The 20,331-nt window shown below is 43.5% G+C and overlaps 2 protein-coding genes across 5 annotated transcripts in view; one reads left to right on the forward strand and one right to left on the reverse strand.

Annotated features, from left to right (window-relative positions):
* Nucleotides 1–868: 868 nt before the first annotated feature.
* LOC129833648 (aquaporin-8-like) lies at nt 869–11,594 on the reverse strand. Its single transcript, XM_055898358.1, has 5 exons — nt 11,302–11,594; nt 10,614–10,740; nt 3,445–3,659; nt 2,098–2,232; nt 869–911 (listed from the first exon to the last, which is right to left on the reverse strand). Exons 1-5 carry the CDS (start codon nt 11,592–11,594, stop codon nt 869–871), a joined length of 813 nt encoding a protein of 270 aa, XP_055754333.1.
* An 8,067-nt stretch (nt 11,595–19,661) lies between these two features.
* LOC129833649 (rho GTPase-activating protein 17-like) overlaps nt 19,662–20,331 on the forward strand; it is a 55,065-nt gene continuing 54,395 nt past the window's right edge. For 2 of the 4 annotated variants that reach the window (XM_055898359.1, XM_055898360.1), the window contains exon 1: nt 19,663–20,088. In XM_055898359.1, the coding sequence (XP_055754334.1) occupies nt 20,036–20,088 (53 nt within the window). In that variant the 5' untranslated portion in view covers nt 19,663–20,035. Of the gene's footprint in view, nt 20,089–20,331 lie in introns of all 4 variants that reach the window. The other 2 variants (XM_055898361.1, XM_055898362.1) reach the window with 2 other exon arrangements.

Here is a 20,331-nt window from a genome sequence, read left to right on the forward strand (position 1 = left end):
CAGGCATCATGTATGTACTTATTCTTGAGGGGGCACTAATGGAATTAATGAATTCATTTAATAATTAATTTGTATTAATTGCGTATGAAAGAAACAGTATCTTCTATATTTCCAACGTACAAATCAATAAATGGACATGACGACAACGCCTCTGCTGTACACGTTTATACCTTATTTCTTGAATCTTCACTGCAACATTTTTTGAACGTTCACATACTGCTGTCTCAAATGAGTGTCTGCCATAGAAATATAATTACTAGAAGAGAGGTCCACGTTCAAGTCAATGAGGACATAATGGGAGGACCGGTTGTCTGAGGGGCTATGTCCTTTCTAGTAATTATATTTCAATGGCTGAGACACTCATATCATGACAGATGCTGCTAGACTTTCAGTCAAGATAGCAATTACAGTGTCAAATTCAATGTTATCTACTGTGGCTAGTTTTTGGATGTCTGTGTGCAGATAATCAGTGAAAAGGCATGACGCATATGGAAGGTTGTATCACAGTACAGTGAGAGTCAGACCAATGCAAGGCTGTAGTTCACCACATAACCAAAAGGTGGCGGTATAAAACACAGACTATGGGCCAGAAGTCACTTCTACTATGTCAAAAGGGATCAATCATAGAAAGAAATATGCAATGCAATATTTAATGCACAAAAATTCGTTTATACAAATGGCATTGAATAAAATAGATTACATTTATGGACAATAGATAATCTATATATAACGGTATAGAATAAAGTTACATTGGTAAGATTATTTTAAACTAAGAGACATGGAAATAGTAACACAAAAATACTGTTAGAATATGTGGATTTTGGAAATGTACATTTTTATGGACTTGAACTGGAAACCTACATCTGTATCACATCAAGAGAACTCTGGTTTTCTCATCCCCAAGCAGTAATCTGAAAATAGGAAAAACACACCATCAAAATAGTACAGAATTGTTGAATGTAACATCACTCAACAAGTTGTTGCTTCCACACATTGTTTCTTTCGTTTTTTTTAAACATAAATGTAAATAATTCCACAAAATATGTCTTAGACAACACAAGACTTTAACAAGGAAAACCAAGATAAAAAGGTGTTAAATCCACACATTGTTAAAACTAGGTTAATGACTCTCCCAGACTTAAGAATTGTATAAAAGCACCCATTGTAAGAGTAACTTTCCATCACATAGCTAGCCATTGATTTTAGAGGGACAGTTCATGTTTATCAAGTTGAGGACAAACAGCCCTGTCTAACAGCCCTGTTTAACAGCCCTGTCTAACAGCCCTGTCTAACAGCCCTGACTAACAGCCCTGTCTAACAGCCCTGTCTAACAGCCCTGTCTAACAGCCCTGTCTAACAGCCCTGTCTAACAGCCCTGTCTAACAGCCCTGACTAACAGCCCTGTCTAACAGCCCTGTCTAACAGCCCTGTCTAACAGCCCTGTCTAACAGCCCTGTCTAACAGCCATGTCTAACAGCCCTGTCAAACAGCCCTGTCTAACAGCCCTGACTAACAGCCCTGACTAACAGCCCTGACTAACAGCCCTGTCTAACAGCCTTGTCTAACAGCCCTGTCAAACAGCCCTGTCTAACAGCCCTGTCAAACAGCCCTGTCAAACAGCCCTGTCAAACAGCCCTGTCTAACAGCCCTGACTAACAGCCCTGACTAACAGCCCTGTCTAACAGCCCTGTCTAACAGCCCTGTCTAACAGCCATGTCTAACAGCCCTGTCTAACAGCCATGTTACGATAAAGGGTTTACTCGCACAAGACAACATATCCCCCGATATGGTGGTGCTAGATTCTCTTGCTGATTTGCAAGAATTTATGGGCAGACAAGGCTTCTAATCCCACACTTGCAGCTAGTGTTGGCAACTTCCATTCAATAGTAAATATATTCCATTCTAATCTATGGAGCTCCAGTTGGGTCATTATTCTAGTATTAATGGTCATTTCAAGGACAAAGATTAAGGCTGCTTTCCCAACCAAAGAGTTTCAATAGTAGCTTGGGCTCCAGTCGGTTTCTGTTTCAATCCAAACAGGACAATGATGTAAACAGCCAGGTATCCAGGCCCCAGAAGATCAGAGCCGTACAGTACCGTATGAAGCTGGCGGTTAGCAGGGCTCCAGACATGGGTCCCACCCAGTAGATCCAGTGGTAGCTCCAGTAGTTGGCCACCACGGCCGGGCCAAAGGCACGAGCTGGGTTCATACATGCCCCAGACACTGCTCCCCTGTAGAGGATGTGATATAAAAGCGATGCATGAATGAATGATAGAGCATGTGGTGTCTTACGGTACACAGTAAGGAGTGTATTGTGGTGTACATTGTGTTTTATTGGTAGTGTACAGGTATTTATCTCAGTAGTAGGTAACTATACTGTACAAAGGTAGGCCATTATATCAAACATCAAGACAAAGGAGATGATTGTGGACTACAGGAAAAAGAGGACCGAACACTCGCATTGACGGGGCTGCAGTGGAGCAGGTTGAGAGCTTCAAGTTCCTTGGTGTCCACTTCACCAACAAACTAACATGGTCCAAGCACACCAAGACAGTCGTGAAGAGGGCACAACAAAACCTATTCCCCCTTAGGAGACTGAAAAGCATTGTCATGGGTCCTCAGATCCTCAAAAGGTTCTACAGCTGCACCATCGAGAGCATCCTGACTTGTTGCATCACTGCCTGGTATGGCAAATGCTCGGCCTCCGACCGCAAGGCACTACAGAGGGTAGAGCGAACGTCCCAGTACATCAGGCCAAGCTTCCTGCCATCCAGGACCTCTATACCAAGCGGTGTCAGAGGAAGGCCCTAACAATTGTCAATGACTCCAGCCACCCTAGTCATAGACTGTTCTCTCTGCTACCGCACGGCAAGCGGTACCGGAGCGCCAAGTCTTGTTCCAAGAGGCTTCTAAACAGCTTTTACCCCAATGCCATAAGACTCCTGAACATCTAGTTAAATGGCTACCCAGACTATTTTCAGTGCCCCCCCCCCCCTCTTTACACCACTGCTATTCTCTTTTGTCATCTATGCATAGTCACTTTAATAACTCTACCTACATGTACATTCTACCTCAAATAACCGGTGCCCCGGCACATTAACTCTGTATCGCTACCCCCCTGTATATAGTCTCACTATTGTTATTTTACTGCTCCTCTTTAATTACTTGTTACTTTTATCTCTTATTCTTATCTGTATTTTGTTTAACTGCATTGTTGGTTAGGGGCTCGTAAGTAAGCATTTCACTGTAAGGTCTGTTATTTTCCTGTTGTTTTCGGCGCATGTGACTAATAACATTTGATTTGTTTGTATCTGAAAGTTGTTCTGCAGAATATACAGTACAGTCTTCCTCCCATCCCTTACCCACACACCTTACATCAATCCACTCCACGACCACCCCACCCACCACTCTTACACCACACCTTCTACCCCATGGGTCCTCACCCAGCCAGGATGTCTGCGGTCACGGTCAGCCCGATGCAGAGAGGGGCCAACAGGCTGCGGGTGCGTCCATTCACGGCCCCCATACACACCACCATCGTCAGGAACAGAGTCATGATCACCTCTGCCACCGTGGCTGGTACTATCTGGGTGTCTGCCTGCACTGTGTTGAATGCTGCCCCTGAAACTTTGGCATAGTTCATGGATGGGGAAATCACCTGGAGAAGGAGATATTACTGATATGAATATAGGATATGTAGGGAGAAAAGTATAGGTCCAGATACAGAAGAACATTATTTAATATTTGCTTATCGACTGCTACTTTCGACTGGTCATATTCTACATCTGTTCAGAGTTTGACTTTTCAAGTGTGATAAAATAATATACAGTACTAGCCAAAAGTTTGGACACACCTACTCATTCAAGGGTTTGTCTTTATTTTTACTATTTTCTACGTTGTAGAATACTAGTGAAGACAATCAAACGATGAAATAACATATGGAATCACGTAGTAACCAAAAAAGTGTTAAACAAATCAAAATACATTTTATATTTTAGATTCTTCAAAGTAGCCACCCTTTGCCTTGATGACAGCTTTGCCCACTCTTGGCATTCTCTCAACCAGCTTCACCTGGAATGCTTTTCCACCAGTCTTGAAGGAGTTGCCACATACGCTGAGCACTTGCTGGCTGCTTTTCCTTCACTCAGCGGTCCAACTCATCCCAAACCATCTCAATTGGGTTGAGGTCGGGTGATTGTGGAGGCCAGGTCATCTGATGCAGCACTCCTTCACTCTCCTTTTTGGTCAAATAGCCCTTACACAGCCTGGAGGTGTGTTGGATCATTGTCCTGTTGAAAAACAAATGATAGTCCCACTAAGCGCAAACCACCAGCAACGCGGCCCCACACCATCACACCTCCTCCATGCTTCACAGTGGGTACCACACATGCAGAGGTAATCCGTTCACCTACTCTGCGTCTCACAAGGACACAGCGGTTGGAACCAAAAATCAAAAATTTTGACTCATCAGACCAAAGGACAGATTTCCACCGGTCTAATGTCCATTGCTCGTGTTTCTTGGCCCAAGCAAGTCTCTTCTTCTTATAAGTGTAACAGTCCTGACCTATTTATGTTAGTTTTTATGTGTTTATGGTCAGGGCATGTGTTTTGGGTGGGCAGTCTATGTTATCTGTTTCTATGTTGGTTTCGGTTTGCCTGGTATGGCTCTTGATTAGAGGCAGGTGGTTTGCATTTTCCTCTAATCAAGAGTCATATTTAGGTAGGGCATTCTCACTGTTTGTTTGTGGGTGATTGTCTCCTGTGATGTCTTCGTTATGTTCGATGTATTCACTTTTGGAGCTGTTTGGCTGTTCGTTCGTTTTGATGTCCGTTCCTGTTCGTGAGTTTACGTTTGTCCATGTAAGTTTATGTTCAGGTTCCGTTGTACGTCGTTTTGTTATTTTGTAAGTTTTGAAAGTGTTTGTTTTCGTGACCATCGTATTAATAATAAAGATGGCATATTTCCCTGACTCCGCATATTGGTCTGAAGATCCTTCTCTCCTCACCTCGTCCGAGGATGAGGAAAGCGTCAGCTCTTACAGAATCACCCACCAAAATACAGAGACCAAGCGGTATGGGAATGCTCGACGGAGCAACAAGGATTTTTGGACTTGGGAGGAGATCCTGTCTGGTAGAGGACCCTGGGCGCAAACTGGGGAATATCGCTGCTCTCGTGAGAAGAGTGAGGCAGTCACAGCCCAGGAGCGGTGGTTTAAGGAGGCAGCTAGGAGACGTGGATGGAAGCCGGAGAATCAAGCTCGAAACCGGAATTATGAGGGGACACGTCTTGCACGGAAGCCCGAAAAGCCCGTGAGTAACTCCCAAAAATTTCTTGGGGGGGGGCTAAAGGGTAGTGGGCCAAGGGCAGGTAGGAGACCTGCGCCCACTTCCCAGGCTAACCGTGGAGAGCGGGAGTACGGGCAGACACCGTGTTACGCAGTAGAGCGCACGGTGTCTCCTGTACGTGTGCATAGCCCGGTGCGGGTTATTCCACCTCCCCGCACTGGTAGGGCTAGATTGGGCATTGAGCCAGGTGTCATGAGGCCGGCTCAACACGTCTGGTCTCCAGTGCGTCTCCTCGGGCCGGCATACATGGCACCTGCTTTACGCATGGTTTCCCCGGTTCGCCTGCATAGCCCAGTGCGGGCTATTCCACCTCGCCGCACTGGCAGGGCGACCGGGAGTATTTAACCAGGTAAGGTTGGGCAGGCTCAATGCTCAAGAGAGCCAGTACGCCTGCACGGTCCGGTATTTCCGGCGCCACCTCCCCGCCCCAGCCTAGTACCTACAGTGCCTACATTACGCACTAGGCTACCAGTGCATTTCCAGAGCCCTGTTCCTCCTCCACGCACTCTCCCTATAGTGCGTGTATCCAGTTCAGTGCCTCCAGTTCCGGCCCCACGCACTAAGCCACCTGTGCGTCTCCCAAGTCCTGTGTACACTGTCACTTCTCCCCGTACTAGTCCTGAGGTGCGTGCCCTCAGCCAGGTGCCACCAGTGCCGGTACCACGCACCAGGTATAGAGTACGCTTTGAGAGTTCAGTGTGCCCTGTCCCTGCTCCACGCACTAGTAGGAAGGTGCTTATCATTAGCCCGGTGCCTCCAGTTCCGGCACCACGCACCAGGTCTACAGTGCGCCGTATCCGGCCAGAGCCATCCGTCTCCCCAGCGCCATCTGAGCCATCCGTCTCCCCAGCGCCATCTGAGCCATCCGTCTCCCCAGCGCCATCTGAGCCATCCGTCTCCCCAGCGCCATCTGAGCCATCCGTCTGCCAGGAGCCTGCAAAGCCGCCCGTCTGCCATGAGCCTGCAAAGCCGCCCGTCTGCCATGAGCCTACAGAGCCATCCGCCAGACAGGAGCCGCTAGAGCCGTCAGCCCGACAGGAGCCGCTAGAGCCGCCCGCCAGACAGGATCTGCCAGAGCCGCCAACCAGACAGGATCTGCCAGAGCCGCCAACCAGACAGGATCTGCCAGAGCCGCCAACCAGACAGGATCTGCCAGAGCCGCCAACCAGACAGGATCTGCCAGAGCCGCCAGAGAGCCATGAGCAGCCAGAGCCGTCAGAGAGCCATGAGCAGCCAGAGCCGTCAGAGAGCCATGAGCAGCCAGAGCCGTCAGAGAGCCATGAGCAGCCAGAGCCGTCAGAGAGCCATGAGCAGCCAGAGCCGTCAGTGAGCCATGAGCAGCCAGAGCCGTCAGAGAGCCATGAGCAGCCAGAGCCGTCAGAGCGCCATGAGCGTCGAGAGCCGTCAGCCTGCCATGAGCGTCGAGAGCCGTCAGCCTGCCATGAGCGTCGAGAGCCGTCAGCCTGCCATGAGCGTCGAGAGCCGTCAGCCTGCCATGAGCGTCGAGAGCCGTCAGCCTGCCATGAGCGTCGAGAGCCGTCAGCCTGCCATGAGCGTAGAGAGCCGTCAGTCTGCCATGAGCGTCGAGAGCCGTCAGCCTGCATGGACCTGCCAGAGCCGTCCAAACAGGACCTGCCAGAGTCCTTCAGCCGGGATCTGCCCCTTGTCCCGGTGTTGCCCCTTGTCCCGGTGCTGCCCCTTGTCCTGGTGCTGCCCCTTGTCCCGGTGCTGCCCCTTGTCCCGGTGCTGCCCCTTGTCCCGGTGCTGCCCCTTGTCCCGGTGCTGCCCCTTGTCCCGGTGCTGCCCCTTGTCCCGGTGCTGCCCCTTATTCCAGTGATGGTCCTTATCCTGGTGCTGCCCCTTGTTCTGGTGCTGCCCCTTGTCCCGGTGCTACCCTTTGTCCCGGTGCTGCCCCTTGTCCTGGTGCTAGCTGTTTATTTAGGGGAAGGTAGTGTTAGGGTGGGCATTAGAAGGGGTAGAAAGAAGAGGGGAGTGACTATGGTGGTATGGGGACAGCGTCCTGAACCGGAACCACCACCGTGGTCAACTGCCCACCCGGACCCTCCCCTGGACTTTGTGCTGGTGCGCCCGGCGTTCGCACCTTGGGGGGGGGGTACTGTAACAGTCCTGACCTATTTATGTTAGTTTTTATGTGTTTATGGTCAGGGCATGTGTTTTGGGTGGGCAGTCTATGTTATCTGTTTCTATGTTGGTTTCGGTTTGCCTGGTATGGCTCTTGATTAGAGGCAGGTGGTTTGCATTTTCCTCTAATCAAGAGTCATATTTAGGTAGGGCATTCTCACTGTTTGTTTGTGGGTGATTGTCTCCTGTGATGTCTTCGTTATGTTCGATGTATTCACTTTTGGAGCTGTTTGGCTGTTCGTTCGTTTTGATGTCCGTTCCTGTTCGTGAGTTTACGTTTGTCCATGTAAGTTTATGTTCAGGTTCCGTTGTACGTCGTTTTGTTATTTTGTAAGTTTTGAAAGTGTTTGTTTTCGTGACCATCGTATTAATAATAAAGATGGCATATTTCCCTGACTCCGCATATTGGTCTGAAGATCCTTCTCTCCTCACCTCGTCCGAGGATGAGGAAAGCGTCAGCTCTTACAATAAGTGTCCTTTAGTAGTGGTTTCTTTGCAGCAATTTGACCATGAAGGCCTGATTCACTCCGTCTCCTCTGAACCGTTGATGTTGAGATGTGTTACTTGAACCCTGTGAAGCATTTATTTGGGCTGCAACTTCTGAGGCAGGTAACTCTGATGAACTTATCCTTTGCAGCAGAGGTAACTCTGGGTCTTCCTTTCCTGTGCGGTCCACATGAGAGCCAGTTTCATCATAGCGCCTGATGGTTTTTGCGACTGCACTTGAAGAAACTGTCAAAGTTCTTGAAATGTTTTGGATTGACTGACCTTCATGTCTTAAAGTAATGATGGACTGTTGTTTCTCTTTGCTTATTTGAGCTGTTCTTGCCATAATATGAACTTGGTATTTTACCAAATAGGGCTATCTTCTGTATACCAATCCTATCATGTCATAACACAACTGATTGGCTCAAACGCATTAAGAAGGAAAGAAATTCCACAAATTAACTTTAAACAAGGCACACCTGTTAATTGAAATGCATTCCAGGTGACTACCTCATGAAGCTGGTTGAGAGAATCCCTAGAGTTTTCAAAGCTGTCATCAAGGCAAAGGGTGGCTACTTTGAAAAATATAAAATGTAAAATATATTTAGATTTGTTTAACACTTTTTTTGGTTCCTACATTATTCCATATGTATTATTTCATAGTTTTGATGTCTTCACTATTATTCTACAGTGTAGAAAATAGTACAAATAAAGAAAAACCCTGGAACGAGTAGGTGTGTCCAAACTTTTGACTAGTACTGAACATATACACTACCGTTCAAAAGTTTTGGGTCAAAAAAGAAAGAAAAGTACATTTTCTGTCCATTAAAATAACATCAAATTGATCAGAAATACATTGTAGACATTGTTCATGTTGTAAAGGACTATTGTAGCTGGAAACGGCAGATTTTCTATGGAATATCTACAGTACGTAGGCATGCAGAGGCCCATTATCAGCAACCATCACTCCTGTGTTCCAATGGCACGTTGTGTTAGCTTATCCAAGTTTATGATTTTAAAAGGCTAATTGATCATTAGAAAAACCTTTTGCAATTATGTTAGCACAGCTGAAAACTGTTGCTCTGATTAAAGAAGCAATACAATTGGCCTTCTTTAGACTAGTTGAGTATCTGAAGCGTAAGCATTTGTGGGTTCTATTACAGGATCAAAATGGATAGAAACAAAGAACTTTCTTCTGAAACTCGTCAGTCTATTCTTGTTCTGAGAAATAAAGGCTATTCCATGTGAGAAATTGCCAAGAAACTGAAGATCTCGTACAACGCTGTGTACCTCCCTTCACAGAACAGCACAAACTGGCTATACCCTGAATAGAAAGAGGAGTGGGAGGCCCCGGTGCACAACTGAGCAAGAGGACAAGTACATTAGAGTGTCTAGTTTGTTTTCAGAAAGTTTTCAGACGCCTCACAAGTCCTTAACTGGCAGCTTCATTAAATAGTACCCGCAAAACACCAGTCTCAACGTCTACAGTGAAGAGGCGACTCCGGGATGCTGGTCTTCTAGGCAGAGATGCAAAGAAAAAGCCATATCTCAGACTGGCTAATAAAAATAAAATATTAAGATGAGCAAAAGAACGCAGACACTGGACAGAGGAACTCTGCCTAGAAGGCCAGCATCCCGGAGTCGCCTCTTCACTGCTGATGTTGAAACTGGTGTTTTGCGGGTACTATTTAATGAAGCTGCCAGTTGAGGACTTGTGAGGCGTCTGAAAACTTTCAGGGAACCATAGTAAAACATCCTCAGTACCTTCCTGAAACCTAAAAATGAACATTCCCAGAACAAATCAAATCAATTGGATTTGTCACATGCGCCGAATACAACAGGTGTAGATCTTACAGTGAAATGCTTACATACAAGCCCTTAACCAACAAAGCAGTTTAAAAAAACTTCTGTTCTCAGAACATTTAAATAACATACATTTTTACCAGTCAGGAAACATATGGCTTCATTCCCAGAACCAATGGGAAACCAAAAACGTATGTTCCCACAACCTCCAAGGAACCAAATGTGCCTGCAGGGTGATGGCCAATGAGCTCTTGACTTTACAAGGTGGTGAAACGCAGACTCAACTCATCTTGTTCAGCTCTAAGGATACTGTACATGTAAATGACTGCCAATAGAGTAGAGTGGGTGACTGCCTGGTCACTCAACCCTCATGGACGTCAATTGCTTTATCGTTTTACTGTCCTGATAGCAGCCAAGAGAAGAGCAGGGTAGGTGTAGGAAGAGATTATTGTCATGATCCATATCTGAAGTGTTGATAGGATGAGGATGATCATACTGATAGGATAAGTGTGGAATGTACAAGTGTTGTGTATTATGGGACGATCAAACCTCTGAAAGTGTGAAATATCTAGCTGATATTTTCCTGACGTTTACATAGTCTTTATGACAGTAGGCCTACCCATTTGGTGCCAGGTAGTTACCAAATACTGTATATTGAATTCTTGAATGTTCGTACTAGAAAGTACATATTGTTACCAAATAATTAAGTTAAATAAATGTACATGTTTTCAATGTCAATAAATAAGAACAATTATAACTAAAATCCTATTAAATACCAAGTTAGTACTAGTAGAAACAGTGCAACCCACATTTTAGTAGGCTACAGAGTACCCACCTTGGCTAGTCCTGCTCCTATCATCCCTCCACACATCTGAGCCAGTATGTAGGGGACCAGCAGTATGATGTTGAGACCCCCGATCAGAAACACAGACACAGACACTGCTGGGTTGAAGTGCCCCCCACTGCAGAGAGAGACATGGAATAATTGAATTACCCTAATACATTTGAATTAAGTTATTTTATTTTAAACAGTTCACAATAGTTTTTTATATGAGGCACATCCTTTAGAAAACAAAACAAACTATTTTAAATATAGAGGCATGTAGCAACAATAAAACCATAATAAGAAAAAATGCTGATGTAGATTGCCTCATCAAAATGGTACAAGTGTGATTTTAAAATTCTGTTGTGCATTTTAATAATCTAGTGTAGGCTACTTTGAAAGCACAGTCATAAAACTTCAAGTCAATGCTGATCAACAGATCAATTACAATTCTTCGTTTTTGCAATGCTTTTTTGCAATCTGTTACACATCAACATACTGCATGTTGAAAGCCTAGGAACAGACTCTTCTGTTGCTCTGCTAACATTTGAAAACCTGAGCATCAACTTCCCAGCTAGTCCCAAAACCTATACCATGTCATGGCCTGAAAAGTTGGCTATACCGCACAAACAGATCTAGGACCAGATTATCACCTTCCAGCCTCTCACCCCCCACCCCCAGAGGGGCTCCCCAGCCTTACCTGATCTCCCCCAGCACGGCGATGACGATGCCCAGGGCCAGGCCGTGTGCCAGGGCCGGCTGCAGCCTCCCGGTGCCCTCCGTGTTCTCGATCACAGACAGACACCCCACAAAGATAAACAGAGATGAACCCAGCAGCTCTGCCAGACAGGGCTGGATATAACGTTGGAACGCATCCCTGAACGGCTTGGTACCGCTGTTTCCATCTGTGGCTGGATCTGGACCTTTCCCCTCTGGCTGGATCACATTGATGTCCAGGTCCCAGAGCTCGGTCTTAGACTCATAGAGAGCCATGGTGTTGGGTTAGACTGTGTGAGACTGGAAACAGCCCATGGGTTGTTAGTGCTCTTAAGTCTAGAGGTTACGCAAGAGTGCTGATAAGGAATAAGAAGGGAGGAGGAGGGGTGAGGTGGATGAGGAGGAGGGAGGTGGAGGAATGGGAGGAGGAGGAGGTGGAGGGCCGAAGACAAGGCGGGAAGTGGAGGTGAGGGGCGGAGGTGGGGTGAAGATAGTGGAGGGGGGAGTTGATAAGTTATTTTCTTGGAATGGTCCAGATAGCTAGGCAGAGAAATGCTACCAGATCATCAAACGATGAGACAAAATGCAAGAAATGTTCAGATATTGTTCGCTTAAGTGATTACCGTTAAATGTAATACTCCATCATGACTTTTGGTTTAACTTCAAACATACTTGTCAGAACTTTGTATGGATAAAGAAATGCAATAAATCAATCACAATTATTTCCCCATGACTGTTATTATGAATAGTACTATGAATACTAGTTGTGAAATTAATAGCTTACATTTCAATATACATTATGCAGTTAGAATACAGGGACAGAAACCACGCTTCTGCAGATAGAGCTATTGCCTAAAATACAATAGAAGTGCAGCATAGAGGCTATGTGTCACATCTTAAATGTATGTAGTTCTGTCCTTGTGCTGTTCTTGTCTATTAATGTTTTGTATTATGTCATGTTTCATGTTTTGTGTGGACCCCAGGAAGAGTAGCTGCTGCTATCGCAACAGCTAATGGGGATCCTAATAAAATACCAAAATGATGAGTGTGTTATAGGACATATGGATAGACAAGCGGCCTCATTATATGACTGTCTATATAAGTTGTCATTCTACATAACTACTGAATTACCATCAATCCACTTGTATATCAGTGGAGGCTGCTGAGGGGAGGACAGCTCATAATAATGGTTGGAACGGAGCAAATGGAATGGCATCAAACACATGGAAACCATGTGTTAGATGTGTTTCATACCATTCCACTTATTCCGCTCCATCCATTACCACGAGCCCGTCCTCCCCAATTAAGGTACCACCAACCTCCTGTGTTGTATATGTAATGTGACTGAAATATATCTACATAATAATCAGAATAACATATTACGATAACAATCTTTTACATATACAGTGCCTTGCAAAAGCATTCATCCCCCTTGGCGTTTTTCGTATTTTGTTGCATTACAACCTGTAATTTAAATGGATTTTTATTTGGATTCCATGTAATGGACATACACCAAATAGTCCAAATTGGTGAAGTGAAATGAAAAAAATTACTGTTTCAAAAAATTCTAAAAAAACAACAAACTGAAAAGTGATGTGTGCATATGTATTCACCCTCTTTGCTATGAACCCCCTAAATAAGATCTGGTGCAACCAATTAACTTCAGAAGTCACATAATTAATTAAATAAAGTCCACCTGTGTGCAATCTAAGTGTCACATGATCTGTCACATGATCTCAGTATATTTACACCTGTTATGAAAGGACCCAGAGTCTGCAACATACTAAGCAAGGGGCACCACCAAGCAAGTGGCACCATGAAGACCAAGGAGCTCTCCAAACAGGTCAGGGACAGAGTTGTGGAGAAGTACAGAACAGGGTTGGGTTATAAAAAAATATCAGAAACTTTGAACATCCCACGGAGCACCTTTAAATCCATAATTAAAAAAAGAAAGAAAACATGGCACCACAACAAACCTGCCAAGAGAGGGTCGCCCACCAAAACTCACAGACCAGGCAAGGAGGGCATTAATCAGAGAGGCAACAAAGAGACCAAAGATAACCCTGAAGGAGCTGCAAAGCTCCACAGCAGAGGTTGAAGTATCTGTCCGTAGGACCACTTTATGCAGTACACTCTACAGAGCTGGGATTTATGGAAGACTGGCCAGAAAAAGCCATTCCTTAAAGAAAAAAATAAGTAAACACATTTGGTGTTCGCCAAAAGGCATGTGGGAGACTCCCCAAACATATGGAAGGAGGTACTCCAGTCAGATGAGACTAAAATTGAGCTTTTTGGCCATCAAGGAAAATGCTGTCTGGCACAAACCCAACACCTCTCATCACCCAAAGAACACTATCCCCACAGTGAAGCATGGTGGTGTCAGCATCATGCTGTGGGGATGTTTTTCATTGGCAGAGACTGGGAAACTGGTCTGAATTGAAGGAATGATGGATGACGCTAAATACAGGGAAATTCTTGAGGAAAACCTGTTTCAGTCTTCCAGAGATTTGAGACTGGGATGGAGGTTCACCTTCCAGCAGGACAATGATCCTAAGCATACTGCTAAAGCAACACTCGAGTGGTTTCCAAGACATTTAAAAGTTTCTCTGTAAACCACTGTGGTTTACAGAGAAACTTTTAAATGTCTTGGAATGGCCTAGTCAAAGCCCAGACCTCAATCCAATTGAGAATCTGTGGTATGACTTAAAGATTGCTGTACACCAGTGGAACCCATCTAACTTGAAGGAGCTGGAGCAGTTCTACCTTGAAGAATCGGCAAAAATCCCAGTGGCTAGATGTGCCAAGCTTATAGAGACATACCCCAAGATACTTGCAGCTGTAATTGCTGCAAATGGTGACTCTACAAAGTATTGACTTTGGGGGGGTAAATAGTTATGCACGCTCAAGTTTTCTTTTTTTGTTGTCTTATTTATGGTTTGTTTCACAAGAAAAAATATTATGCATCTTCAAAGTGGTAGTTGTTGTGTAAATCAAATGATACAACCCCCCCCCCCCCCCCCACCCAAATCTATTTTAATTACAGGTTGTAAGGCAACAAAATAGGAACAATGCCAAGGGGGGTGAATACTTTCGCAAGACACTGTACTTTTAGGTTATAGGTTTCATATAGAGCTATGAGTTTTCCTGACCACCTTACGTATAAATAGAATCTGGAGGTTTTCCTGGTCATGTCACCGGGTTAGGAAAAACTCCTGGCCCTATTCATATGCCATCAAATAATGTTCATCCTACTTTTGAATACAAGGTCAGAAAATATAAACCTCTAAATTATACCACCACATAACATAAATTATAATATTATGCCTTGATAAAATAAAGGTCAGGTGAGAAACATAATTTTCTGGGAAACAGCAAGGACCAAAACAATGGATTTAGTGTTGGTCTAAATGGTCTAATCATTTGACATTGATATTAACCTCATAACTTGTTGATCTTTCCTGCTACTTGTTTGTCTTTCCGTCTTGGTGGGGGAGTTTTAGTGTATTGAATGTAATGACGAAACATGGAATCTTAGGCACAAATATTTCACTTCCTAGAAGGGTGAATTTCAAGTGTTAGGATGAATGTTTTCCACCACACATCAAGAATGTGACTTGAGTCTGAGGAGTCTTTTCATTCCTGAAGTACATTTTGTCCTTCAATAAGACTGTAAGAATGGAAACAGCTTTAATTAAAAAAAAAATATCATTTAAAAGTCACATTTTTCAACCAAATTTCTATGAAACTGTGGGCACGTCTTCAAAGATCCATTTCAAAAACTCAAAAAACAAATGTATTCATTCAAGATATTCTAACATAGCAGTCAAACTTAAAGGGGTAGTTCAGCAATTTTATATATTTAGACATTTCTTTCCTTTCCTTGAAAGCAGTGTATGTATGGACAGTGAGCCAGTCCAAATAATTACCAACCTCAGAATTTTGGAATCAATTCCCCATCTCCTCCATTTAGCACTATATGTAGAAACTTGAAATTCACTCTCCAAGGTAGTGAAATATTTGTGCCTAAGATGACATATTTCATAATCAAACTCAATAAACTACTCCCCCACCAAGACAGAAATACATACAAGTATCAGAAGACAAATAAATAACGAGGTTATTATCAATGTCGAACGATTAGACCATTTAACATTGAGCCAATATGTAACATTTCCACCTGAAACTCAGTGTCTTACGTCAGATAGTGTGTCAATTCTGCCTGCACTGATGGGTTGAGTGCCAATCGTCGTGTGGGAGTGATGCCATCTGACGTAAGACAATGTCTGCAACTAAAACTAATTGCCAATTACATAACAGTAGTAGCAACGGAATAGAAGTCGTCGAGAATAAAACATACTTTTTAGAATGCTGCGTATTACTGCTAATTAGCATTTTCCCCATAGCATTTAGCATTTTTTGTCTCTAGACTACTTTCAAGGTATGTAAACAAATATCATTATGTAACATCGCTGAACTATCCCTTTTAAAATAAACTATCCCATTGAAGGAAGACATTCCATTACAAATAAGTAAATACCTTCAAACTCTTCACTTTTTGAACCAGAGTTGAATTTTCTGATTCATACTTAAATGACCGGTTTCATTGATTTATCTGACAGTTAGTCTTTAATAAAGTTGACAGGTAAGTTGGCTGATAAAAATGTGGTTGCTATAGCTTTACCCGAGCTACACCTGTGGAGTGTGCCTCTTGTTTAGTAACAGTACTTATCGACTACTATAAGGCTGAAGAGCCCCACCACTTGGACAGGACCCCTGCTCAGAAACACCACGAGCCTGTCTGACAGGGGAACGTTGATAGTTAACTGGCACTTTGGGCTCCATTGGAAATGAATAGTCTAGCTCTGTTATTATGGCGTTATCACGTAATTAAGCTAATGAAAATCCATATCCAAACAGTAAAGAAGAGTGATGTTTTGTATTTCTCTGGACATTTCTAGGTATTTTTCGTCAATCTGAAGTAGACCGACGGTTGCCTAGAAGACCAAGAAGCCAACTGTGCCTGTCCTTCACCACCACCAAAGGGTGGCGCTCTGTTCTGTAGTCTTAGACTAGACCTTTTAGTAGGCTATACCCTCTTTATTAGAGCCAAGTACCACATCATATTTACCAGTTTGTCTTATGTGCGAACCACCCTCTTCATTGACTGAACTGTTCATTGTTTTTTATGCATCAACCTAAACTACTGTTTCTGTTTTCTAAATTTATTTCATCAGCCAAGTAGGCCTAGACTTACACATCAAATGACCATCTAATTATAGAGCTGAGGCAAAAACAGCAATCATGTGTCAGACTAAACCAGACAATTACACACCTAATTTTGTTCAAACAATCTTGAAAGGGAATGCAAATGAAATAGATGATGGACTGTCAGTGGATTATCTGTGCTGGCCGTTTCAATCTGTAGGTTGTTTTACTAGATTAGGTTGTGGATGAGATACACCACACCCCCACTCCACATCATGAAGAGAGGAGTGGGGGGAGGACCACATAGGGTCAGTTATAAGAAATACCTTGAACGTCAAAATGGACCTGAACTCAGTGACCACGGCCACAGTGGCAGATTACCGACAACTAACAGAGTTGAAGTCAATTTAATAAGACAATTAAAGTATTTAATAGATCATGTAATACAAATGTAAGAGTTAAAGAGTTTTTGGTATATCAATAGAATGATGGCTGTTACCACAAGGTAAGGACCCTGAGACTAAACACCTCCCTCTGCAACTGGATCCTGGACTTCATGAAGGGCTGCCCCCAGGTGGTAAGGGTAGGCAACAACACATCTGCCACGCTGATCCTCAACACTGGGGCCACTCAGGGCTGTGTACTTAGTCCCCTCCTGTACTCCCTGTTCACCCACAACAGTGTGGCCAAACACGACTCCAACACCATCATTAAGTTTGCTGACGACACAACAGTGGTAGGCCTGATCACCGACAACGATGAGACAGCCTATAGGGAGGAAGTCAGAGATCTGGTAGTGTGGTGCCAGGACAAAAACCTCTCCCTCAATGTGAGCAAGACAAAGGCTCTGATCGTGGACTACAGGAAAAGGCTGGCCGAACAGGCCCCCATTAACATCGACGGGGCCGTAGTGGAGCGGGTCGAGAGTTTCAAGTTCCTTGGTGTCCACATTACCAATGAACTATCATGGTCTAAACACACCAAGACAGTCGTTAAGAGGGCACAACAACATATTTTCCTCCTCAGGAGACTGAAAAGATTTGTCATGGGTCCCCAGATCCTCAAAAAGTTCTACAGCTGCACCATCAAGAGCATCCTGACCGGTTGCATCAACGCCTGGTATGGCAAATGCTCGGCATCTGACAGTAAGGCACTACAGAAAGTAGTGCGTACGGCCCAGTACATCACTGGGGCCAAGCTTCTTGCCATCCAGGACCTATATACTAGGTGGTGTCAGAGGAAAGCCCAAAAGATTGTCAGAGACTCATAGACACCAAGTCATAGACAGTTTTTTCTGCTACCGCACAGCAAGCGGTACCAGAGCGCCAAGTCTAGGACCAAAAGGCTCCTTAACAGCTCCTAGCCCCAAGCCATAAGACTGCTGAACAATGAATCAAATGACCACTGTTGGTAAAGGGCTTGTAAGTAAGCATTTCACAGTAAGGTCTACATATGTTGTATTCGGCGCATGTGACAAATAAACTTTGATTTGATTTGATTTGTTATGCCCTTCCAGATGTTGTTTTGTTGAGAGGTCAGGTTCTGTTGATTGACAGCTTATTTAAAAATATAAATCATTAAATCAAATCAAAATGTATTGGTCGCATACACAGATTTGCAGATGTTATCGTGGGTGCAGCGAAATTCTTCTGTTCCTAGCTCCAGCAGTGCAGTAATAACTAACAATAAAATATATAATAATAATACTTTTTAAAAGTATAAAAAAATAACTAATATAATCTAAAAAGGAAAAAGAAGGAGGAAAACAAGATATTTAGAAATATCAGAGCGAGCAATGAGAGTCCGGAATACAAATAGTTGGTGTGACTAGACAGTATGGACAGTATATGAATAGAAAAGGTGTGTGCAGCAGTAGTTATATAGGATGAGCCTTGACTAGAATACAGAATATATATATATATACAAATAGTTGGTGTGACTAGACAGTATGGACAGTATCTGAATAGAAAAGGTGTGTGCAGCAGTAGTTATATAGGATGAGCCTTGACTAGAATACAGAATATATATATATATATATATATATATATATATATATATATATATATATATATATATATATATATAAAGGGCAAAAGAGTATGTAAACATTATTAAAGTGACCAGTGTTCAATGACTCTACGAGTATAGGGCAGCTCTAAGGTGCAGGGTTGAGTACCTGGTGGTGGCTGGCTAGTGACAGTGTCCTAAGGGGCTAAGTCCCCCACAATGTGGAAATACATGATTCATATCATTTTCTGTATATTGCAATGCTTTTAAAATACAAATGTATGCATATGGGCGTGCTATGTTTCTTGTCAAAGTCAATGAAGACATGCACATTCAACACTCTCATTCTGTGAGGGCATGTTATGCATGTCATACAAATAGCCACAAGGGAGCAGCAGAACACTGGAAATGACAGCAGACATTGAAGGCTCCAGGTATGACCCCCCAAGCATAGATCTAGTACCAGCTCACCATACCTACCTCAATCCATACAATTGATGAATGACTGGTGGCAATTTCCATTGATTCCATCCATGGCCATATGAAACACCTCATGAAGTTCACATCAAGGGATCTGTTAGACTTATACATACATACTATTAACAGTAATTAAAGTTCAGTCATCATGTGGCATTCATATCACTGCATTGTAATAATACATTTGTTGTAACATAACATTTTAAAATCATTATAAGAACATTGTAATAACATATTGTATGGCCTTAGTGCTCTTTATTTAATGACTTGAGTATGATTTTGTAAGCCTGACTGCCTTGTCACTGATTAGAAACAACATTGTTTTCATCATGTTGAGCACATCCCTGGGTGGACATAATGGCATTACCAATTTCAAAAAGCAAAAATGTCTATAGAGAAATAGTTTCACTGACCCCTACTGTAGCTAAGGTATTGTACGCCTATTATGTGCTGCTGTTGAATCACATAGGCGGATAAGCCCTTTTAAACCTATAGTAAACCGCGTGACAGTTAGAAAGCCATTAATGCATCTCAAACCAGTCGCTTTACACACTGTTTTGGCCGTTTTATTTCGTACTCATAATTGCCCATTATAAGTGTGTCACTTCGACAGGGTTGTTTTACCAAGGTATCACATGTCACTCACTAGCGGGCCATGTCGGCTAGCCTACAGTAGGGAAGTGAATTGCACTTCCTCCTTTTACACACCACTGTTCAGCACAGCGTTTGGGTTATAGGAGTAGCCCACAAAGTGAAAATGGAAAGAGCGAAAACTGAACGGGGCTGTGTCCTGTAATTGCCTATTAGCTTTGTAAGAGGAAAAAACATTGCTGGGAATGACAATCGATTCTTATTAGAACGCTCCAACAACACCTATTCAGCGTCGAGCAGCAGAGTCAACGTAACATTTTCAGAAATACAATGGCAGCGACCTAGATCAACTTTTGGACTTGATTTCTAAAAGGATCAAAGAGGGGGCCTTGCAACTTTTTGAAACTTGTTGGATACGGTGGAGCAAGGACGCAAACATGAAGAAACAGTTTAATCGCATGAAACAGCTCGCCAACCAAACAGTTGGAAGGTAGGAAAAGTATTTTGGATAAATAAAAGTGTAGCCTACTATTATTTAGTGACTCAGGCTGCATTTTCTTTTGCAGGGTTGCATTCATTGCTGTTATTTATTTTGTCGGTAGTGTTACATTGTAGTTAGGCTACATTGTAGTTACATTGTAACTTTTTAGTTACAGTGTAGCCGCTGAGACAGGTTGGCAGTTGTAATTGTGATGGCATGACCAAACTGTCACTAACCATGTTATGATACATA

Source organism: Salvelinus fontinalis, chromosome 34, assembly GCF_029448725.1.
Source record: "Salvelinus fontinalis isolate EN_2023a chromosome 34, ASM2944872v1, whole genome shotgun sequence".
Taxonomy (NCBI): Eukaryota; Metazoa; Chordata; class Actinopteri; order Salmoniformes; family Salmonidae; genus Salvelinus; species Salvelinus fontinalis.